Raw genomic sequence first — 18,850 nt, 5'->3', positions numbered from 1 at the left:
CCCTGATCTGCCATCAGTCCCAAGGAGTTTTCCCACAAACCCTCTCTACTCCAGCGCCTACCGCATTCCTCTGAATTGCCTATCGGTTTTACAGCATTCTTTTGGGATCCGACCATCAAGTTAGGGCTAATCGAACATTAAACCTCCAAAATTCCAAACTAATGTAAATCAATTAAACTTTCTCTGTAATTTCTTAAAATCAAAAAAAAATTATTCAAACATGCCAAAGAAACTTAAAAAAAATTCATAATCTTATCTTCAAACCATTAAAAATAAAAATAAATAGATTACTCTATTTTCTCCTTAATAACTGTAAACTGTCACCAAATATCATGTCATAAATTTAACTGGGCTTACTGACTCTTAATCATAAAATCTCATTCTTCCTAATTAATAAACAACCGATTTCCTTAAAATCTCACTGTATCTCTCACACTCAAACTCCACTGGCTGAATATCTCAATAAATTCAAAAACAATTATCTAAACTCTTATAGAAACTCCTCCCCAATTATTCAACTTACTTCACATTATTTTATTTCATTACTTAAAACGCCTTACTCAAAAAAAATTTATTCAATTAGCTATCTTCCATTATTATTTGACAGAAAAAAAAACTTTCTCCTAAATTAATTTAAAATTCAATTTGAAACTTAGGCAGGTACACTAACTCTCTTCAGCAATGTTTCTCATTTCCCTTCTTCCTAACTTTTAACCCAATCTTACTTAACCCAGGGAATTTACCTCACAAAATAACCAAAAATTTCACTGTAGTGCCTATCTGCTATAGGCCTACTACACAACAGGGGACTCTAACCCCACCAACAAAATTCATTGAAATGGTACCCTACCCCATACGGAATAGCCACTTCGGTACTACCATGGGGAACTCCTGCCCCAAACTACTCAACTCTCAGGGTTCTCCTGCCCTTAATTCAGTAGTCAGCCCATCTCCAATGGGTCTGCTCTACAATCCCTACTTCCCAGGGACACAACACCTCGCCTTAGGGTCCCTCGCCCTAATGAAAACATTAATTTTGTCTCTCTGTTCCCTTGGAGTCAATTCCCTCTACACACAAAAAACTATCCTTCCACTTTTCTCAATGCTTATCCATTTTATAGTGTACCTCCTTACTAACTGTTTACAAATCCCAAAGATTATTTTTAAAACAAATGTAGAATTTAACTAACAAAAACATAAACAACTTACAACGAAACACTTCTAGCCTAGACATTACCCTTCTTAAAATAAATTACTTACATACTGAAAGTTCCTCTTCTCCTAAAACACACTTAAATTTAACTTATTAAATAATAGTCTATTTTCTTATCGCTAAGTTACCGTACAGCTGATCAAAACAAGGTCAGGGCCTGTCCACGTCTCCGTTCTCCGTTCAAGCCCGTGACGTCACCGAATTCCGTCAGGTTCGCCAACCCTCGCTTGTTGGTTCCTCCGTTCTCTGCTAGGTCTCAGCACCTCCCCGTCACGTGTTCACTCTGCCACGTCCACTGACATGTCGTTCTGAAACAACTCTAAACATTTTTCTTATTAAAACACAACATCACAATAAATTCTATAACTCTCTTTTAAATAAACTCTCGTTTTCTCTTTAATTCCTTTCTAACGTTTATCTTTCCGCTCAACTGATTTAATTCGTACGCCTCGTCTCCTACTCGCACGACAACAAAACCAACTTCCCTTGAATGCAAAAATCCTATTTACGAAACAAACTTTATTTTAAATTATAACTCTCTTAACCTAGAATCTTAAAATTAATTTCAATTAAATTAAACCACTTGCATTATCTCTAATAAGCATTTAAATTATAACATATTCCCCTCACGTAATAATCCCTGTTAAATTCAACGACTTAAAACAACTTATCACTATAAACTTTATCCTTACAAGTATCCTCAACTAAACATCTGTTACTTCAAAAAATTCTCGCTAACTTCCTCCACTATAGACTAAAATTCGTAATCCTCTCCTCAAGTAAACTCTTACTAACCTGCTATTGGAAGCTGAAACTAACTTAATAATAAACATTAAATCTCCCTCTCTCTCCAGAAATAGAAACTAGGTACCCGGCAAACTCCACCATATGTAACGTCGCACCTAGCCGGTGCCACCACCATATGTCAAAGGGGAAAAAAAACCAAGGAAGATGATCGTAAGTATCCAAATGTTGGGGGGGAAAGAGAATCGTAGCTCTTTACATAGAAACAACTCGCTTGCTGGCTTCAACTACTCTTAACTTCATAAAATACTTTACTGTACCTAGGATCATAGGTTCGTCATCCCGTACAGGATGTCTGGTGAGAGCTGAACTAAGGAGATTTTGCAAAATAACATAATACTAAATTAAAATGATTTTATTCTTAAAGTCAAATAAAGTAAAATCAGTCTTGACGAACATTTACACAGCGGGATTAAAATTTACAACAACAATCTCTTCATTACTTCCTTAAATACTGAACGACCTTAAAAGAGAGAAAAAGAGAACTTCACTAAACGCTTCCCTAATCCTTACGAATACATCTTAATTTATAATTAAAATTAAAACAAAGATCAAGCAATACTCACATTTTCCAATAAGCACCTCTTGATCGATTACTTTAAAAACCTTGAAACCCGAACGAACATTACATTTTAAAAACTATGACGCGTGACCCCTGACGAGGGCCATAGCCTCCGCCCGAGTGCTTGAAGACGCCTACATTATGAACTAACTTAAATTACATTACGACCTAGCAACTCGTAACCTCTGGCGACCGCCATAGCTTCCGCCAGAGTGAGCCCCGAGCTACCACTCACTTGCGCTTAAATTTGCGCGCCCTGCCGCGCCTAGCAATAACAAATGCTCGTTATTGAAGCCAAATTTACTAAACAACTAACTAGAACATCTGGGAAGGCTACCCCCCTCTACCCCGACGTGCAGGCCACACTGCGCAGCTTGTTACAACAGCGCGCCCCAGTAACTGCGGCCCGTGGCTGCGCCAGGCGCGGCCGAACAAACAAACAAAAATCTGCAAGCCCGCAGCGCGCCGCGCCGGCCCCGTGCCCCAATTACATGGTCTCGCCACTTGCGCTGACGAGTGAACAAAGCAGCCAGCCCAGAGTTCCGTCAGTAAAGTCCCTAAATTTGATTTCAACAACCCTGCATAATTTCGAACCGCGACAATATATAAATATAATAATATAACATATAGTGTTATGTTGTGTTTTGGTATCTCTGCAGTTAGCTCTATGCCAAAGTATAGCTCTGCACCTAGCTCTATATCGATCAGCTGATCGGTCGCTCCACTGAAACGTCTGTATTCTTATAATTATGGGCGCCACTTTTAGGCGTATAATGTCAGATGTTTCTAAAGAATAGATAGGACAATGCACATAAGAGAAAATTTGTAAAAGTTTCAGGACAAATAGTAAAACTGTCGAAACAAGGAGAATTGGGTTATATTACCCTACATAATACAGACAATAAAGTACAAACGTGATTTCTAGGTCGTATTTAATAAAATAATAAATATTCAAATTAATAACTTGATATATGGCAACTAAATATGTGTTTTACCATGTTCAGGAATTAGGTTGTTGCACACATGAATACATATACAAAAATCAGTTTTATCCCATTTGTAAAGTTTGTTGTTTTCAGTTTAGGTGCGGCGAAAAATGAATAAATTATCGTTTATACTTTCAAAGTTCACTTCAATTTAGATGTACCGCGGCGTAGTTCATTATATGTGCCGGCAAAACACCGTGAGATCCTATCCCGTTTAACCTCTGGGTATAGGAATGGGATTGTGTATTCAGAGTAAAATTAATCAAAACACGTCTGTCTTTAGTATGTTGACGTAATTTCACGTATTAATCTAATGTTTTACATTTGTAGGGAAACAGATATGACGATTTTTGTTCGTAGACACGGTCTTTGCGATGGAGGAAATTGAGTCAGATATTACTCACGTATTTTCACTTCTAAGATCGCATCAGTTCTGATGCACCCTATAATAATTACATATAATTAATGTAAACGTCGTTTGGAAACATCCTTTTCCTTGGATGACCTAAATAGCTTCGTCGAATATCGGATTATCAAGGTATCCAAACCCCGGTGATTTTGACTGTGACGCCACAATTTTATAACTCTCCATTCTTAATTTTAGTTCGAAACTCTTAATTATTGCAACTCGGCCTCCCATTGTACGGAACGAAAACACCGTTAAGGTAAATTAACACTTTATAATAAAATCCGACTTCACCCAAAACGCCTTAAAGTGCCGAAACGTCAGAAATTTAAAATGTTATTTTCCAACAATAAGCACTCTTTTATAAAATATCTGTGTCAAAAGCTTAAATCACCATCAAAACCAATAAGGCCCTAGAGGGGTCTAGTCAAATGCTGCTTAATTGTCAGGTTGAATTATGTCAAAGATTCCGACACACGTAGACACGTTCAATTACACAAAATAAATTGTTCAAACGGAAAAATATAAACAAACAACGATAAATATAATAAAATGTTAGTAAATAAATAGTTTGTTTACTTTCTGTGCGTGAAATAGTCATAAATGTAACAGCACAGAATCGCCGCCCTTGGGAAGCATAGTGTACTGTGGCTCTCAAGTCTTAGCACACAGCACAGTATGGGTCTCAGTTACAATACACTTCGTTTGAATTTAAAAAAAACTTTGTCGCTAGGCAACGCGTAGCACGGCACAATAAGAGATAAACACACTTTCGGCGCGAGGAGGGAACTTCACCCCTCCACTTCTCCTGGATTCGCGCTTACTCCCTCCATTTGGCGGTGAGCCGACACAGGGATTAGACTTGCGATCGTTGACTGCGTGTTTTCCCGCGCTAACTGCAGTTAGGCTGAAGTTCTCGTCGTCGTCAGTTCTGGAACTGTTTCTGATGCAGTAGCACTCGGAGGACTATACTTACGGTATGTATCGGCCGCAATCTCCAGGGAAATGCAATAAAAGGTACATGTTGCATAACAATGGGACGTTCTGCAGGTCATCACGTAGCAGTGGGCCATCCTCCAACTGCGGTGCGGACAGCACCCTGAGGAAAGCGAACCCGGAATCAGCATCGTAGGGTGGCGCCTCTCGTGACCTTGGACAGCCCTGCCGGACCAAATTCGGCCCAGGACCTCAGCCGACGTCTGGGCGCGCGCGGCGCCGACGGGAGTCATCAACACCTGTTCCCGCTGGGAACTTGTCGTCTCGTAGCAGCAGATCCTGCCGCCCTGGTCCCGAAACCAGTACGTGACGCCGCGGAACACCGCGGCGACAGCACAGTTGCAGCACAAGTCATTGTTAGGTACACTCCCGAAGGAATTCGCGTCTATGTTCCCCTACTTGCCGAGTGGAATCACTGCACTCTTTTAACTTAAACACCTCAGTTCGTAATCAAAGTTTATCACTATAACATGTGTGATCGTGCACTTGTAAGCACGAGTGTCTGCAGGCCTATCAACTTCCGTTCTTAACGCAATAGAGCCACATGCCAAGTTACGGATATTAAGAATGATAATATTACTTTAACAATAAAATCTTAGCTTACTTACAATGCCATTCTCTTAATTCATAATAACAATAATTTAAATTAGTAAATATTAAGCTCATAAAGCAATAATAAACTATTAACATTGTTTGCAAATTATAATAAATTTGCATTATCTCAATTAATTGAGTAACCTCCTCAAATATATACAATGTTGTACTGTATTGGTAATATGCAGTCTTATACATTATGCTGCTTATGTGCTTCATCACATTTCTCATCTCATTTACATGCATTTTGTGCATTTACATTTCATCAACAATACATAAACATCATTTACAATTCACAATATCACTTCAAAACATATACATTACATCTAATTACATCTTGTGGGCTAATATATTTGCCTCTTTAAATACCAGTTCATTTACATTATTTAAACATAGGCTATATGTTTTTGTTGGGTGACAAGGCTGTATAACAGAAAGAACAAATCATGTCTCTTTCCTTGCCTTTCTTAACCATCCCTTTTATTGCAGCTGCAGGCGACTTCTTTTTTGTTCCCCTGTTTTTTTTTCTCCTTTTTTTTTTCCTGTCTAGTCGAGCGGGCGCATGACCTCCTTTTTTTTTTTTCTTAGCAGCTTCAGATTTCACACTGTGATTATCGGAGCCGATCAGCTGTTCAGAGTTCTTTTATTTCATTCTCATTATCATGTTTTTTTTTATCAACCTGTAGCGGGCTTCGCTGGGTTGTAATTTAATTTTCATCTCTCATGAATATTTCCTTACAGGGACTGTGTCTTGTTAAACACCTGAGGCTCCTGGCCTCGGTGTAAATAGTAGTGGGCTATCACAGCAATGGAAAAATGAAACAAAATGTGTTTCAGGATAGCTTGCAACACCTCCTGCTGAGTATTAATTTTCAGTTTTCTGTTTTCAATGTTGATTTAATATTTTAAAAATTTATGTTTTCTTGAATTTTTCTCTTTTGCTTGGAGAAGGCTGTAACTTGAAGTTTGTTTATATGAGGCCTGTGGACACTCACTGCAAGAGCGTGTCATCTCGCGAAATAGAGTGCTACACAGTGGTTTTCAGGTCAGCCTACATCAAGATTCTTCATCGACAAATACATAATAAACTAACTTCGAAAATCGTGTGCATCGTATAGTGATATTTACAAATTTTCTGTATAGGGTCCTTTTCACAAAAAAACTTCGAATAGATGTCTTCTGCAAATTTCTTGTTATCATTTCCTAGCAGATTAGCATCCCCTTTTTTTTAACCAAAAATAGGAATAAAACCTAATTAAATTCAACACCACTAATAGATTGGGTTTGAATGCGAAATGGATGCATACTTGTCTACTTGTGAGAATACAACCCCCTACAAAAATCACAACATACCAACAAAAGAATAATATTAATACAACTACAAGTGTTTTACACACACACACACACACACACACACACACACACACACACACACACACACACACACACGACTGCAATCTCAATTCTTTGATAAACACCCAAAAATTTGAAAACATGTCTATTTCTACAAAGTGTCAACAATTCTTCACAACTGGTCATCTCCCTCTCATCAGTGCAAAATACAAGTTACTTTAAAACTGGCTTCTCTACAAGCTTCAAGCAGGAACCCCCTGGTCACTGAAGAATCTTCAACAACAACAAAAAACTCTGAACAACTTACTATCACAGCCGTGGAAACCTCTACACCCGCTGTAATATCCTCCATAACTACCTCAACGATGACAAATACAAAAACTTCAGGAATTACGTCTCCATGACTACCTCAACGACGATGACAAATCTTAAACTCCAGGAATTACGTCTCCATGACCACCTTGACGACGATAAAACTTCTCAACGACGATAAAAACTTCCAACCTCAACGACGACGACAAATAACCTCCAAACAAATTATCTCCTTTAAAATCCCTTAAAAAACCGCTGTTACTCTGATTCTCTGCTGCTTCTGACAAACTCCTCAAATCCCATGAAATAACCACTTTAACCCACAAATTCACCAATATCTCCACTTTTCATATCTGCACTAACAAAAACTTGACAACACTATTACTTAAAAACTGTTGACACAAAATTTTCCTATATTCTATCCAAAAAAACAACTTCTAAAATTCTAAATATCTCCACAATACCACTATCATTAACTTCAACCTCTGGATAACACTTATTTCAAAATTAGAACTAGACTGTTCAGACTTGATAATTCATGAACTACAACTTCTACTAAATGCCTCGACTTCCTAACACACAGACTCCTAGTAAACTTTCCACCACAAATACAACTCTAAAAAACATTAAATTAAGTATGTAAAACTTAAAAAACTTTTTTATAACACACTACATCATCACTTATCATATTCAAAATTTCTTACACCTAATACACACAAACTTAATTCTGTTATCAACACACTGCATTTCCTTTTTACCTTATTTACTTACATTTCTTAGAATCATTAATCATAATATAAAAAATACACAAAAACATCATTATCACACATAAAAAATACACACAGTTCCTTTCCTTCCAACTTCCTTCTCCCTCATTCCTAGCTCCTGAGCTAGCCGAAAGGTAAGGGGTGCTCAATTACAACCCTTTTAGCTGCTAGTCAGCTCGGCTAACCTTTTACACATAACAATACACAAAGTTTTACCAACTCTCTTCTCCATTCCTTACTCCCTTCTTCCTAACTCCCGAGCTAGCCGAAAGGTAAGGGGCGCTCAATTACAACCCTTTTAGCTGCTAGTCAGCTCGGCTACCTTTTTTCCAAATTACACACAAAATACACAAATTTCTCCCAACTTCCTCTATCTTCCTTCCTAACTCCTGAGCTAGCCGAAAGGTAAGGGACGCCCAACTACAACCCTTTTAGCTGCTAGTCAGCTCGGCTAACCTATTACACAAAAAAAATATACCCACAAATTACATAAAGTTTTTCCAAACTCCTCTATCATTCCTTCCTAACTCCTGAGCTAGCCGAAAGGTAAGGGACGCTCAATTACAACCCTTTTAGCTGCTAGTCAGCTCGGCTAACCTATTGACCAAATTTAAAACAAAAAATTATACAAAGCTATACACAAATATACACTGCACTTGTCATTACACATCAAATTTTATGCTTTACATACCATAATTAAATTTCCACAAAACAACAAGTTGACAATTCTATAGTCATGGCATGACAAATACTTCATTAAGATACAGACGTATGTTTCTATTCTTCAAAAACAAATTACATGAACTAATGTCCTTCCTCAGGTTTCAAATCACACCTCCCCTTTCAGCAACAACAGCACATAAAATTAACCTTGATGAGGGGTGGGAGCAACCAAGGAGAAGGGACGCACCCTTGCAAAAAAAAAAACATCGGACTCCATGCCGGAAACACATTTAAAATTAACCTCCTGGCCCCCCAGCTGCCTCACAAACCACATTACACAAAAAAAAAAAAACATCTGCTGCTTATTTAGGACAATACCAAAATTCACCTAAACTCTGGCCATCATGAACACACAACTGATTCTGCAGCTTCAAAACTCGACGACTGTTATTCATTAACGTTTAGCATTACACTTCATACCTTTAATATATGATGTTGTCACCCTGTCATCAATCCAAAACAAACATTTAGTATTACCAATATGTGGTATTTTCATTTAAAGTCTTTAACCATTTCAAAACTATATCATTTTCAAAAAAAAAATAACTCATAATAAATTTCAGTTAACATCTTCCCATGACATAACATTAAAAAAAACATTAGCCAAGTGCAATGAAATTCTCATAATGTAAAGCATTTTTTCACATAATATTTAATAACTGTCTACTCAAAAAGAATTTATACCATTATTATTATTACAACAGAAAATATTCACATTAACTTTCATGTATTTATCTTCCTTCTCTCTAAGAATCTGGTAAAAATTTGCTATCATAAATCTTATTTGTGTATTTCTATATTATACTATAACTATTCTTCAAAAAATACAAAAACTCTACAAAATACAAAACATAATTAAAAAGTATACAATTCAAAAAATAAAAAATCTGAAAAACATTTACAAAAATTGGCAAAAAAAATGCAAAAAATTTAAAAAACTTCAAACACCACAAAACTAGATTTGACTCCACCCCTCCATCTCGGCAGTGGGCCAAACATGTCTACACACACTGTTTCCAGAGGTTGCATCACCCCTGTCCATTTACCACTCATTTCTTCTGTCTTTGCACATACCAAAAAACTGCTTACTATCTCGGCTACAGTTCTGTACACATGTTTCCACACAAACACCCTCTGAACGAGTTGCACAGTTTTTCTCACATGGATCAGTGCGAAAGTTTTAGTCTGTACACTATTCGGCATACACAACCCACATTTCGTTACATTATTGTTATGAAAAAATTTTCCTTTTGTCATTTCTCCATAATCTGCAAAACTCGATTCCCTGATTACCTCCTTAGCAAACTCATCCTTAAGTGTATCTGAGAACGTTTGCATTTAAATTTCTACTTTTTTCATCTGTTTACACAAAAACCTGTTCACATGTCCATTAACTCTACATTTACTAATTTTTTCAACCACATTGTCCAAACATTCCCTGTTTACCTCATCTAGGAATTTTTCACATTTATTCTCAATGTTTACATGCTCATGTACATCAGGCACAATAAATTCAACATTTTCTTTTGACACTATTATTTCCCTTTCACATGTTTCTACATTTGCTTTATTTGCACACTCATCTACTTTGTTTGTACACGTGGCTACCTGTTCATTAAATTTAATTTTAAAGTCATCAAGTTTGTTCTCCACCCTGCCAAATTCCTGTCGCAACTGTGTGCCTATTTCGCTCCTAAACTTCGCAATCTCTTGTGAATTTACCTCAATTTTGTTGATGATTTCCTTTTGTCCCTGAATAAGTTCCCAATATCCCCGTTTCATTTCCTGTGTCATGTCCCGCATCATTTCCTGACAGTTTTGTTTCATTTCCTGTTGTATTAACAATAGTAATTGTATAATTTGGTCTGACCCCCCCATAACCTCAACTGGGCTACTAATTGTCATAATGAGATATACAAATTACAACAATTTTACCGCAAATCTTAGTTGAATGCTCAATACAAAAGAAAAACAATGCAAACAATTAATTTAATTCCACTTTTCGACTTGCTATTTTCGGCGATTAATCCCGCGATGTCACGCGAAGTGACAATCTCGATGTCTGGCAATGAGGTCCTGAAGTCCCTCGTTGAGACAAGCCTGAAGTTCCATGGTGACTTGGGTCGATCTGTCCCTGGATGTACTGCTTTCCGCCGGCTCTGGAACTCTTCACTCGCTGCATCAGCCCGTTGTCTCTCGCCGCGGAGAAAAACTGCATTCACCGCTCAGCTGCGCCGAAAGTTCTGGGAGATCATCTTTGTTTACCACCGAAAATGTCCGTCTTGCTCTCAGGGTCGTGTCCAAATTCAAGCCGCGCGGCCGGGCGCCAAATATAACAGTTCGTTATATACAAAATAAACAGTTCAACGCTGATTGTAATTTTTGTTGTTTTTTATTTTTTTCCAAACAGAATGCCCCGACGAATCCAAACACTTACAATTGTTCATTCACTCGTTCCACATGTATATCTGACTGTCGAAAATTGCTCGTAGTTCGCGTGATGAGAAATAATGGAAAAAATAGCGTCCTTTAGTAATGTTTTACTGCAAGTACACGAAGATGGTGCGACCTGGAACAGGGCCGCACCCTGCGAAAACGAATCTCGCCCCGAGCCAAAACGCCTACGAAGGTGGCCGCAATTTCTAGTTATACCCGAAACGAAATATATAGAAAATTAGGTTGATTTAATAATAGGCCTGGCTCCGACCACCAACGTGAAATTATCCATTAGTAAATTGCATTATAATTTAGCGAGAAGCCACCGAACGCGACCTACTGGTGCAGCAGTCGGCAGACAACTGGTGAACTCATGAACTCGTCTCCTCCACGCAGGGAGTAGACGTCACATGACCTCACCGACCAATCACACGCACGCTTCATTCATGCTACATATACAAGCCAATCACAGAACAAGTTACAATACATGAAAAAACCTTTTACACACAGAACTCTGGGCTTCCCCTGATCTATGTCTTTTCAATTTCACATCGAAATCGGGGACTTCCATTCTCGTTCTCTCTCCCACACCGTGAGAGAGCAGTTATCACTCAGTTCCCACGCAGGGGGGAAATTACCGTCTTTATCTCGGTTGGCGGGGAAGCACTGTTTCTTTCTCACTCCCACTTACAGGCCTCTCATGCCTCTCTTTCTAACCATCACACCAGCCCAGACACAGTACCATGTTCTAGAATCATCCAACACGTTAATGCACATTATAAACAGCAATTATAATACAAATTACTTTACCAAATTAAAATCATTTCGAAATAACCTGAAAAAGTAGGCCTAACCAAGCAAAAATCTAAAACGGTGGCTTCTTTGTGAATAATTACATAAAAATTACTAATGATAGAAAATGTCTAATAAAATAATAAATACCTTCTTAAAAACATAGCAAGTGAAAAATATCAACCCTAAAATATATAACAAACGGTAAAATATCATTAGAAAGACTTTTTAAGAAATATTTTCATTCATGAAAATAGTTTAAAAGAATAATTATTTAATTAGGAGGGCAGGGTTCTGCAACATTACAACTTCACCACCACTTCATTCATATAATAAATATTATATATCAATTTTGAATCAGAAGGAACTAATTCTTTATCTTTTTAGGTTTCTTTCAAAGTCCCTTTAAGTTACCCACCTGTCAGTTTCCAGACTACCAACTAACAACTGTAACTGAACTATCTAAGTACAATTAGAAATTAATTGTATTTTCACAGTATCAAGGACCACCTAATTGTATTTGAGTTGAAGATATTTTAGTTTTTATGTATTTATTTATTTTCATTTCTTGTTATAATTTTTTTTCCTGAGTTTTTTTTATGGGTAAAGTGGTTATTAAGTAATACAATGTAGTTTCATTGTGATGTTTTGTGTTCAAAAAGCATGACTTCATTGTTGACAAGACAATAAGACCAAATAAAAAAATATATACATTGTTGGGTTGTGAATGATGTTGATTGTATTTTATTCCTAATATTTTTTGTAGCAATTTGTCAACTAGAAATATTAACGCCTCACACAATTTGTAGCATGGCAGTATGTGGCGATTGAAGTCCATTATATACATCTGGCATGTTCAATGCCTTGATGCAACTTTGCCCATGACATTTTTCGATAATTAGGTTTGAGGTCCTCTAAGCCTTTTGCAAGTATTCAGTGTTATAAAAAAATTGCAGTTAAAAGTTAAAAAAATATATCCTGTAGTACATGGGTTACTGAAAGAATTTTTTTTTCAAATAGTTACTACATACTTGGATTATTATGTATAGCCAGGAGTCAACACAATAATTAGAGAAATGTAGTGAGTCTTAATGAAATCTCAGAACATTTTTGGAAATAGTTCTGTGCTCATTATTGATTTTATTTCATCTTGTATGTGAAATAACTTAATATAAGCAATACTCTCTGTCATTAACAGTGCCTAAGGAAAATACTACTAGACACTCACTTAACATCATACATCAGCTACTAACAAACAGGAGCTGTGGTTTGAGGTTGGAAACTGCTGTTCCACTATTGATCATAAATTTTGATGTTTTGTAATACATGTTATTATAAATTAGTGTTGTTTTATCTAACAACAGACCTGATCCAAACATGTGCATAACCTACAACACATTTTGAAATTTTTGGGTTTTTTGTGAATGTAATATGTAACTAATTAGTCTGTGGTAAGATTTTAGAGATATTTCAATGATTGGCTTGAGTAGACAACGTAGTGCAACCAGCTGATCTATCTGGATGAGTTTTTTTATCATGAAATTAAATGCTTTGTTGAAACTACCAAAGTATGAAAACCCTTTCATTGTTCCATACACACACGTGCACGCACACACACACACACACACACACACAGTTGTGGGTGTATGATGTGTGCTGTTTAAAATTTTATAAATTAATTTACTTATACTTCTGTATACTTTCATGTACATTTTTTATTTTAATATTGTTAATATACATTCTTGAAAAGTCACTTAAATATGTGCTTAGTAAAAATTGGCAAGATGTCACCAATTATTATCCATTTTCAAATAGTTATGTTATGACATTCAAGTTTGCATCCTATTAGGCATTGTGCATAATTTATTTCACGTGGTATTATTTGCAACCATTTAAGTATATTCGTCCACTGAAGTGGACAAAGCATGCCTCAGTGATACATGGAGTTTATCAAATCTTGAATGTGTGAGTCATTGTGTTTGTACATTCTAGTTGACAAACTTTAAGACTTTGAAAAAAAAATAGTTTTTAATTTAATTATTATATTATAATAGCTGTACATTAATATTATTATAGCTTAATACTATTAGAACATAAAATAACCAAAAAATGGTATAGTTTAAACAAATTAAGAATTATATCTTAGTAATCGGCAAAGTGTGACTGAAATGATTAATGAAGGTGAGCCTTGGTATCCTATAACTATACGAGTTGTGGTAATTAAATAACCGGACTGGTGTTGCTACCAGCAAACAGCGAGGACATGTCTGTGCACATTTCTGTGCGTGTTGCTTGATGGCAATGACTACGTCTCTTAGTGTCGTTCAGACTCTAGTCCTTGTGTTACCGTCTCGTCAGAAAAATGAAAAGTTTTCAGATGGAGCAACAGTTAACCTCAAGTTATTGTACAATTAAAAAAATACCAAAACTTATTGTAGTTAAAAATGGTATACAGTATAAAATTTTCAGTGTAAATAAGCTGGGTAGTGTCAATCCAGCAACAGTGGTCGCCGTACACTCTGTACTACGGTCTAAGCATGAGACAGACTATAACCATCCACGATTGTGTCAACAAATGTATCCATCTCTTACCTGTGCTCTATACTTTTGAACCCAGCATTGCATGCCGGATTGCCAGACACACCTTGTACTAATTCCCAATTGTATTACGTATACTACTTATAGCTGAAAGTGGCCCTCCCCATTTTCAAAGATTTATCTCCCTCAGAACTCATACAAGTATGAATTGCGCTATCTAATGATTAGTAACAGCATCACAGAATGTAAAACACCTTGTGACATCTCTAGCCATATGCTTTGTCAAGCAGTTTGTAGCCCGGTACGTGTAATTACAAAAAAAAGGTTTGGTATTAACCTAACTTTTTTCAGTTCAAACAAGACGGGAAACCTCTTTATGCAGAATAGTTGTTTGGTTAAAGTGTTGTATTCAATTTAGACTCTTGGAAACTAGTAAAAAAATTACCTGGTTTTTATTTAAGTACAACCATATTTAGAGAAGTTAGTAAATTAATAGTTATTAAGTTTTAAAAAGTGAATAGCTTGGTTTAGTTGTGAATACCTGTGTGTGTATATATTTTTTTTTTTATTATTTTGTCTTGGCAGTCAGTGTAAATTCTTGATAATGAGTAAGAAAGCGCTTGTACTTATATTCTGTTCCATGACGTGCAAAAAATGTCTGTGTTTGTAATGGCGTAATGGTAGTGTTTGTTACATGTTTTACTTGTAGATGTAAAATCTTCTCAAGTTCATCCATAAAGCACAAAAGGGTTCAGACATTTATGTAATGTTACAGAAAGTTTCAGTTTGGTAGAGTTGTTTTGCAAATGGTACCAGAAACATTATGTGCTATATATGTTTAAGAATTCTCCTTGCAGTAAAATACATATTTGTTTACTTTTTTAAAATACTAAAGATGATTCAGAATTTGAGTTTCATAGGGCAATTTTTTGTGACAGTGAAACATAGTAAGTAGTGGTGATAGTTGGTCGTGGCAGGTGGCAGGGCGTAGTTAGTGTGTCAGTCTAGTGGCGGGCTGGTGGGTGAGTGCTGTGTTGTCGGCCAGCAAGCAACGGGGACCCGCAGAGCCCGGAGTCGCTGCACTTCGTGGCCGGGACGCAGCCCAACCAGTACGAACAGGCCCTGTGCGCGGTCGGCGAGATCATACAGGACTACGACTCGGACAAGCTGTTCCCCGTGCTGGGGTTTGGCGCCCGCTTGCCACCTGACGGCCAGGTCTCCCACGAGTTCTTTGTCAACATGCAGCCTGACAGTCCTTTCTGCACCGGCATACCAGGTGTGATTTTCAAGTTAAACTTAACTCTTGCAGTTCCTCCGCTTTCCAACCCCAAAATTATGCTGTTGCAGTCACACTTCAAATAGGCCTCTTCATTTTGGTCATTCGTGTTGTCTTTCCCTATTTGTAAAATAGCACATTTATGCTTTCAAATTAAAAACATTTAATTTGATACAAATAATATTGTTAAATTATAAATGTTAAGCAGACAAAATAACCTCTTACAAAATGAAATCCTTTCTATTCCCTCTATTGTGGGTTGCTGATTACGTGTAGTGTTACTCACTACAATGTCATTTTACTGCACAGTATCTCTTTAAAAAGACATTTTTTTTAAATAAATAATTTTTTTAGAGTAGAACTTAAACTAAAATTACAAGCACTGTTTAGAATTTATTGCGAAATAAAATAAAATAATTTGTTGAGATTCAAATAAATGTATTGAAGCTAGGTTTGTTACAATAACACTGTGAATTGATTCAATTTTTACTGTAGAGTACAATAAGAATATTTAGAGAAGTATTATGTAAGAGAAATTCCTTTTTATTTTTATCACTAAACAGTATGTGTAAATAAAATTTAAAATATTCTGCATGCAAAATTCTTCAACACACTTCAAATTCTTCAGATTTCGTCTATCCATCCTTTAAAAGTTAAACTTGGAAAGATTTGGATGAACGGACGATTAAATTTTTCTGGCCATCTGATTGACTACAGGTCACATGATTGATGAATGCACGGGTGACAAACGAATGAGACAGATCATTGCAGAATAACGGTAAAATTGACTTTGCTGATTTACATTTCTTTTTGCTCGTGCAGAGTGAGTTGTGCAATGCCATCTACTTCTTCTGGCGACAAGAGTGCACTATTATCACTGCTATCACTGTCAATACGGCCTAAAGTTCCAAGTACTCTTGTCTATTTCAAAGTTGAAATGCACATCTGTGTTGGGAAAGTAACTGAGATATTAATTATTAAAGGGTAAAAACAGCATTAGTGTGTCTTTCAGCCCAAGCCATAATAAACAACATTTCACCACCCCCTCCTTTCCCTCCTCCGCCCCCCCCCTCCCCTCCCCCCCACATTTCTCTTCTCCAGGATCAATCAATGCCTGTATGAAAAAATGTATACATTAGCTGTCTGGTAAACTGCTCATATCATTTTAATATCTTGTCCATTTCTCTTGATTCTTGTAATAGGATTCATTCAGAAATCAGTGAAAATTGATTCTTTAGCAGATATTACATTAAAACTCTTAAAGTGAAGAAAAGAGGATTTCATGTGTTAATGTTAATTAATTCATACCTGGTAATTGTAAGTTCTAAGTTTTACAATTTGTGTACAGTGGAATTCAAATTGAACTAGCTCATATAAGTTTTTTTTGAAAGCTATGTACATCTTACTCTTATTAATAAAGTTAAGGAGTTGTAGTTTAGATGCAAAACTTTATGAAGTCTATATGCCTCAGTTTTAGTTCTTTTTCATTTAATATGACCTTTTTGTCACTCGGTTATTTTCACAATATATTCTTGTTAGATGTGTGGATACATACTGGGCCTTCTAATACTCATTTAAACTGATTTACAAATTATACATCAGAAGTTTGGGACACAGGACACATTTAATTCTACGAAACATTATTATTTCATTTTCATGTTAATGACTTAAAAATCAGTAATGGATTGTTTTACTTATCAGGGAAAAATATGCATTGCAATGTATTATAAATGAAAGGAAAATATCATTGACATAGTATTTTTTACTTTGGCTATAAGTGAATGTACAAATATATTACTGCATTAAAAATTATGTTGACAGAATTGCATGATTAGGTGTGATGTATTTGTGTTATAAAACAACTTGGTGCATTTTAAATAACTTTGAGCTAACATAAAAAACTAATTTTTTTTTTAAATCGGAGGGCTCCATTACAAACTTATTAAAACAGAATTAATATTAGAACCATCAATTTCATTTTAATGAATTCATGACTTTTTTATTTTGATATGACAAAATAATAATATAAAACATTCTTATCTGGGTCTTCCTACAGCACTCCAGCCGTCCAAAACACTGTTTGAGTTGTAAAAAATTTGGGGGCCACTTTCATTTTCAAAACTTTGTATGGAAGCTGCAAACTAGATGAATGGAATCCAAAAAGGGCAGCAGTGCTAAGAACTTTGTTGCCCGCAGTATGGGTGGGACAGGTACTGTCTGTAGCGGTGTGGTTTGACCTACTGTGCAAAGAAACCATACAGTGTAAAAAAAATTAAAAGTTAAAGACTAAACACAAAAAAATTAAAGGACAGAATTTAGGATGATATAGTGTGAAAATGGCGTCCACTTACCGAATATTGTTGGTTGTATGACGTCAGGTCATAGCAATATCGGAAAGGAACCTAAGTATTAAAAAAATCCATAAAATTAAAATATACAATTCACTACATCAGTGGTTCCCAACCGATGGGTTGCGACCCACTAGGGGGTCGCAGAAGGGTTACAGGTGGGTCGCAACTCGATCCTAAAACTATCATAAACCATTGAATAAACCATCAAAAAAGATAAGAAAAATCTAAACAAATCGAATAGTGTTTTGATTGTTTTCTTGGTTCTTGATTTTTGGCATCTTTGATGCCTTCCCACTTCTGAACGATTTTTTGGATGTAAATGATCTTAAAGTAAATGAGGAACCTTCAAAAATGATCTTTGATCATCTCGAAGCCTTGGCTTCTAGTCTAAGATGCTACTTCCCACCATATAAGAAGGAAAGCAGTGTATTAAAAATCCATTCGATGAGGACAACCTTTTAAAGAATATTAACCTCACAACCTCCCAGGTATGCTACTACTCTTCTAAATCTTAAAATACTACTGTAACTAAACATGTATTTCTTTTTAACAATTTGAAATCTATAACTAATCACAATCATAAAATGTAAATGCATCTGTTTGAAAAATTTTTACAAAATTGAATTCTTTCTAATAATAATAATACTGTAATACTGCATTTTTTAATTTTCTATTGCAAAATAAGAAGTCAGTTTTGTGAAGTTTTATTATATTCAAATGAAATTTGAAATGTGTGGCTAC

General features: G+C 36.0%; 1 protein-coding gene across 4 annotated transcripts in view; it reads left to right on the top strand.

Annotated features, from left to right (window-relative positions):
* The window catches only part of LOC134527148 (copine-8-like), a 204,109-nt gene that overhangs the window by 126,206 nt on the left and 59,053 nt on the right, over positions 1 to 18,850 (top strand). For all 4 annotated transcript variants that reach the window (XM_063359538.1, XM_063359539.1, XM_063359540.1 and 1 more), the window contains one exon: positions 15,528 to 15,758. In XM_063359538.1, coding sequence (XP_063215608.1) covers positions 15,528 to 15,758 — 231 coding nt within the window. The remainder of the gene's footprint in view (positions 1 to 15,527; positions 15,759 to 18,850) is intronic.

The sequence above is a fragment of the Bacillus rossius genome, chromosome 1, assembly GCF_032445375.1.
Source record: "Bacillus rossius redtenbacheri isolate Brsri chromosome 1, Brsri_v3, whole genome shotgun sequence".
Taxonomy (NCBI): domain Eukaryota; kingdom Metazoa; phylum Arthropoda; class Insecta; order Phasmatodea; family Bacillidae; genus Bacillus; species Bacillus rossius.
This window is presented reverse-complemented; position numbering and strand designations above follow the sequence as displayed.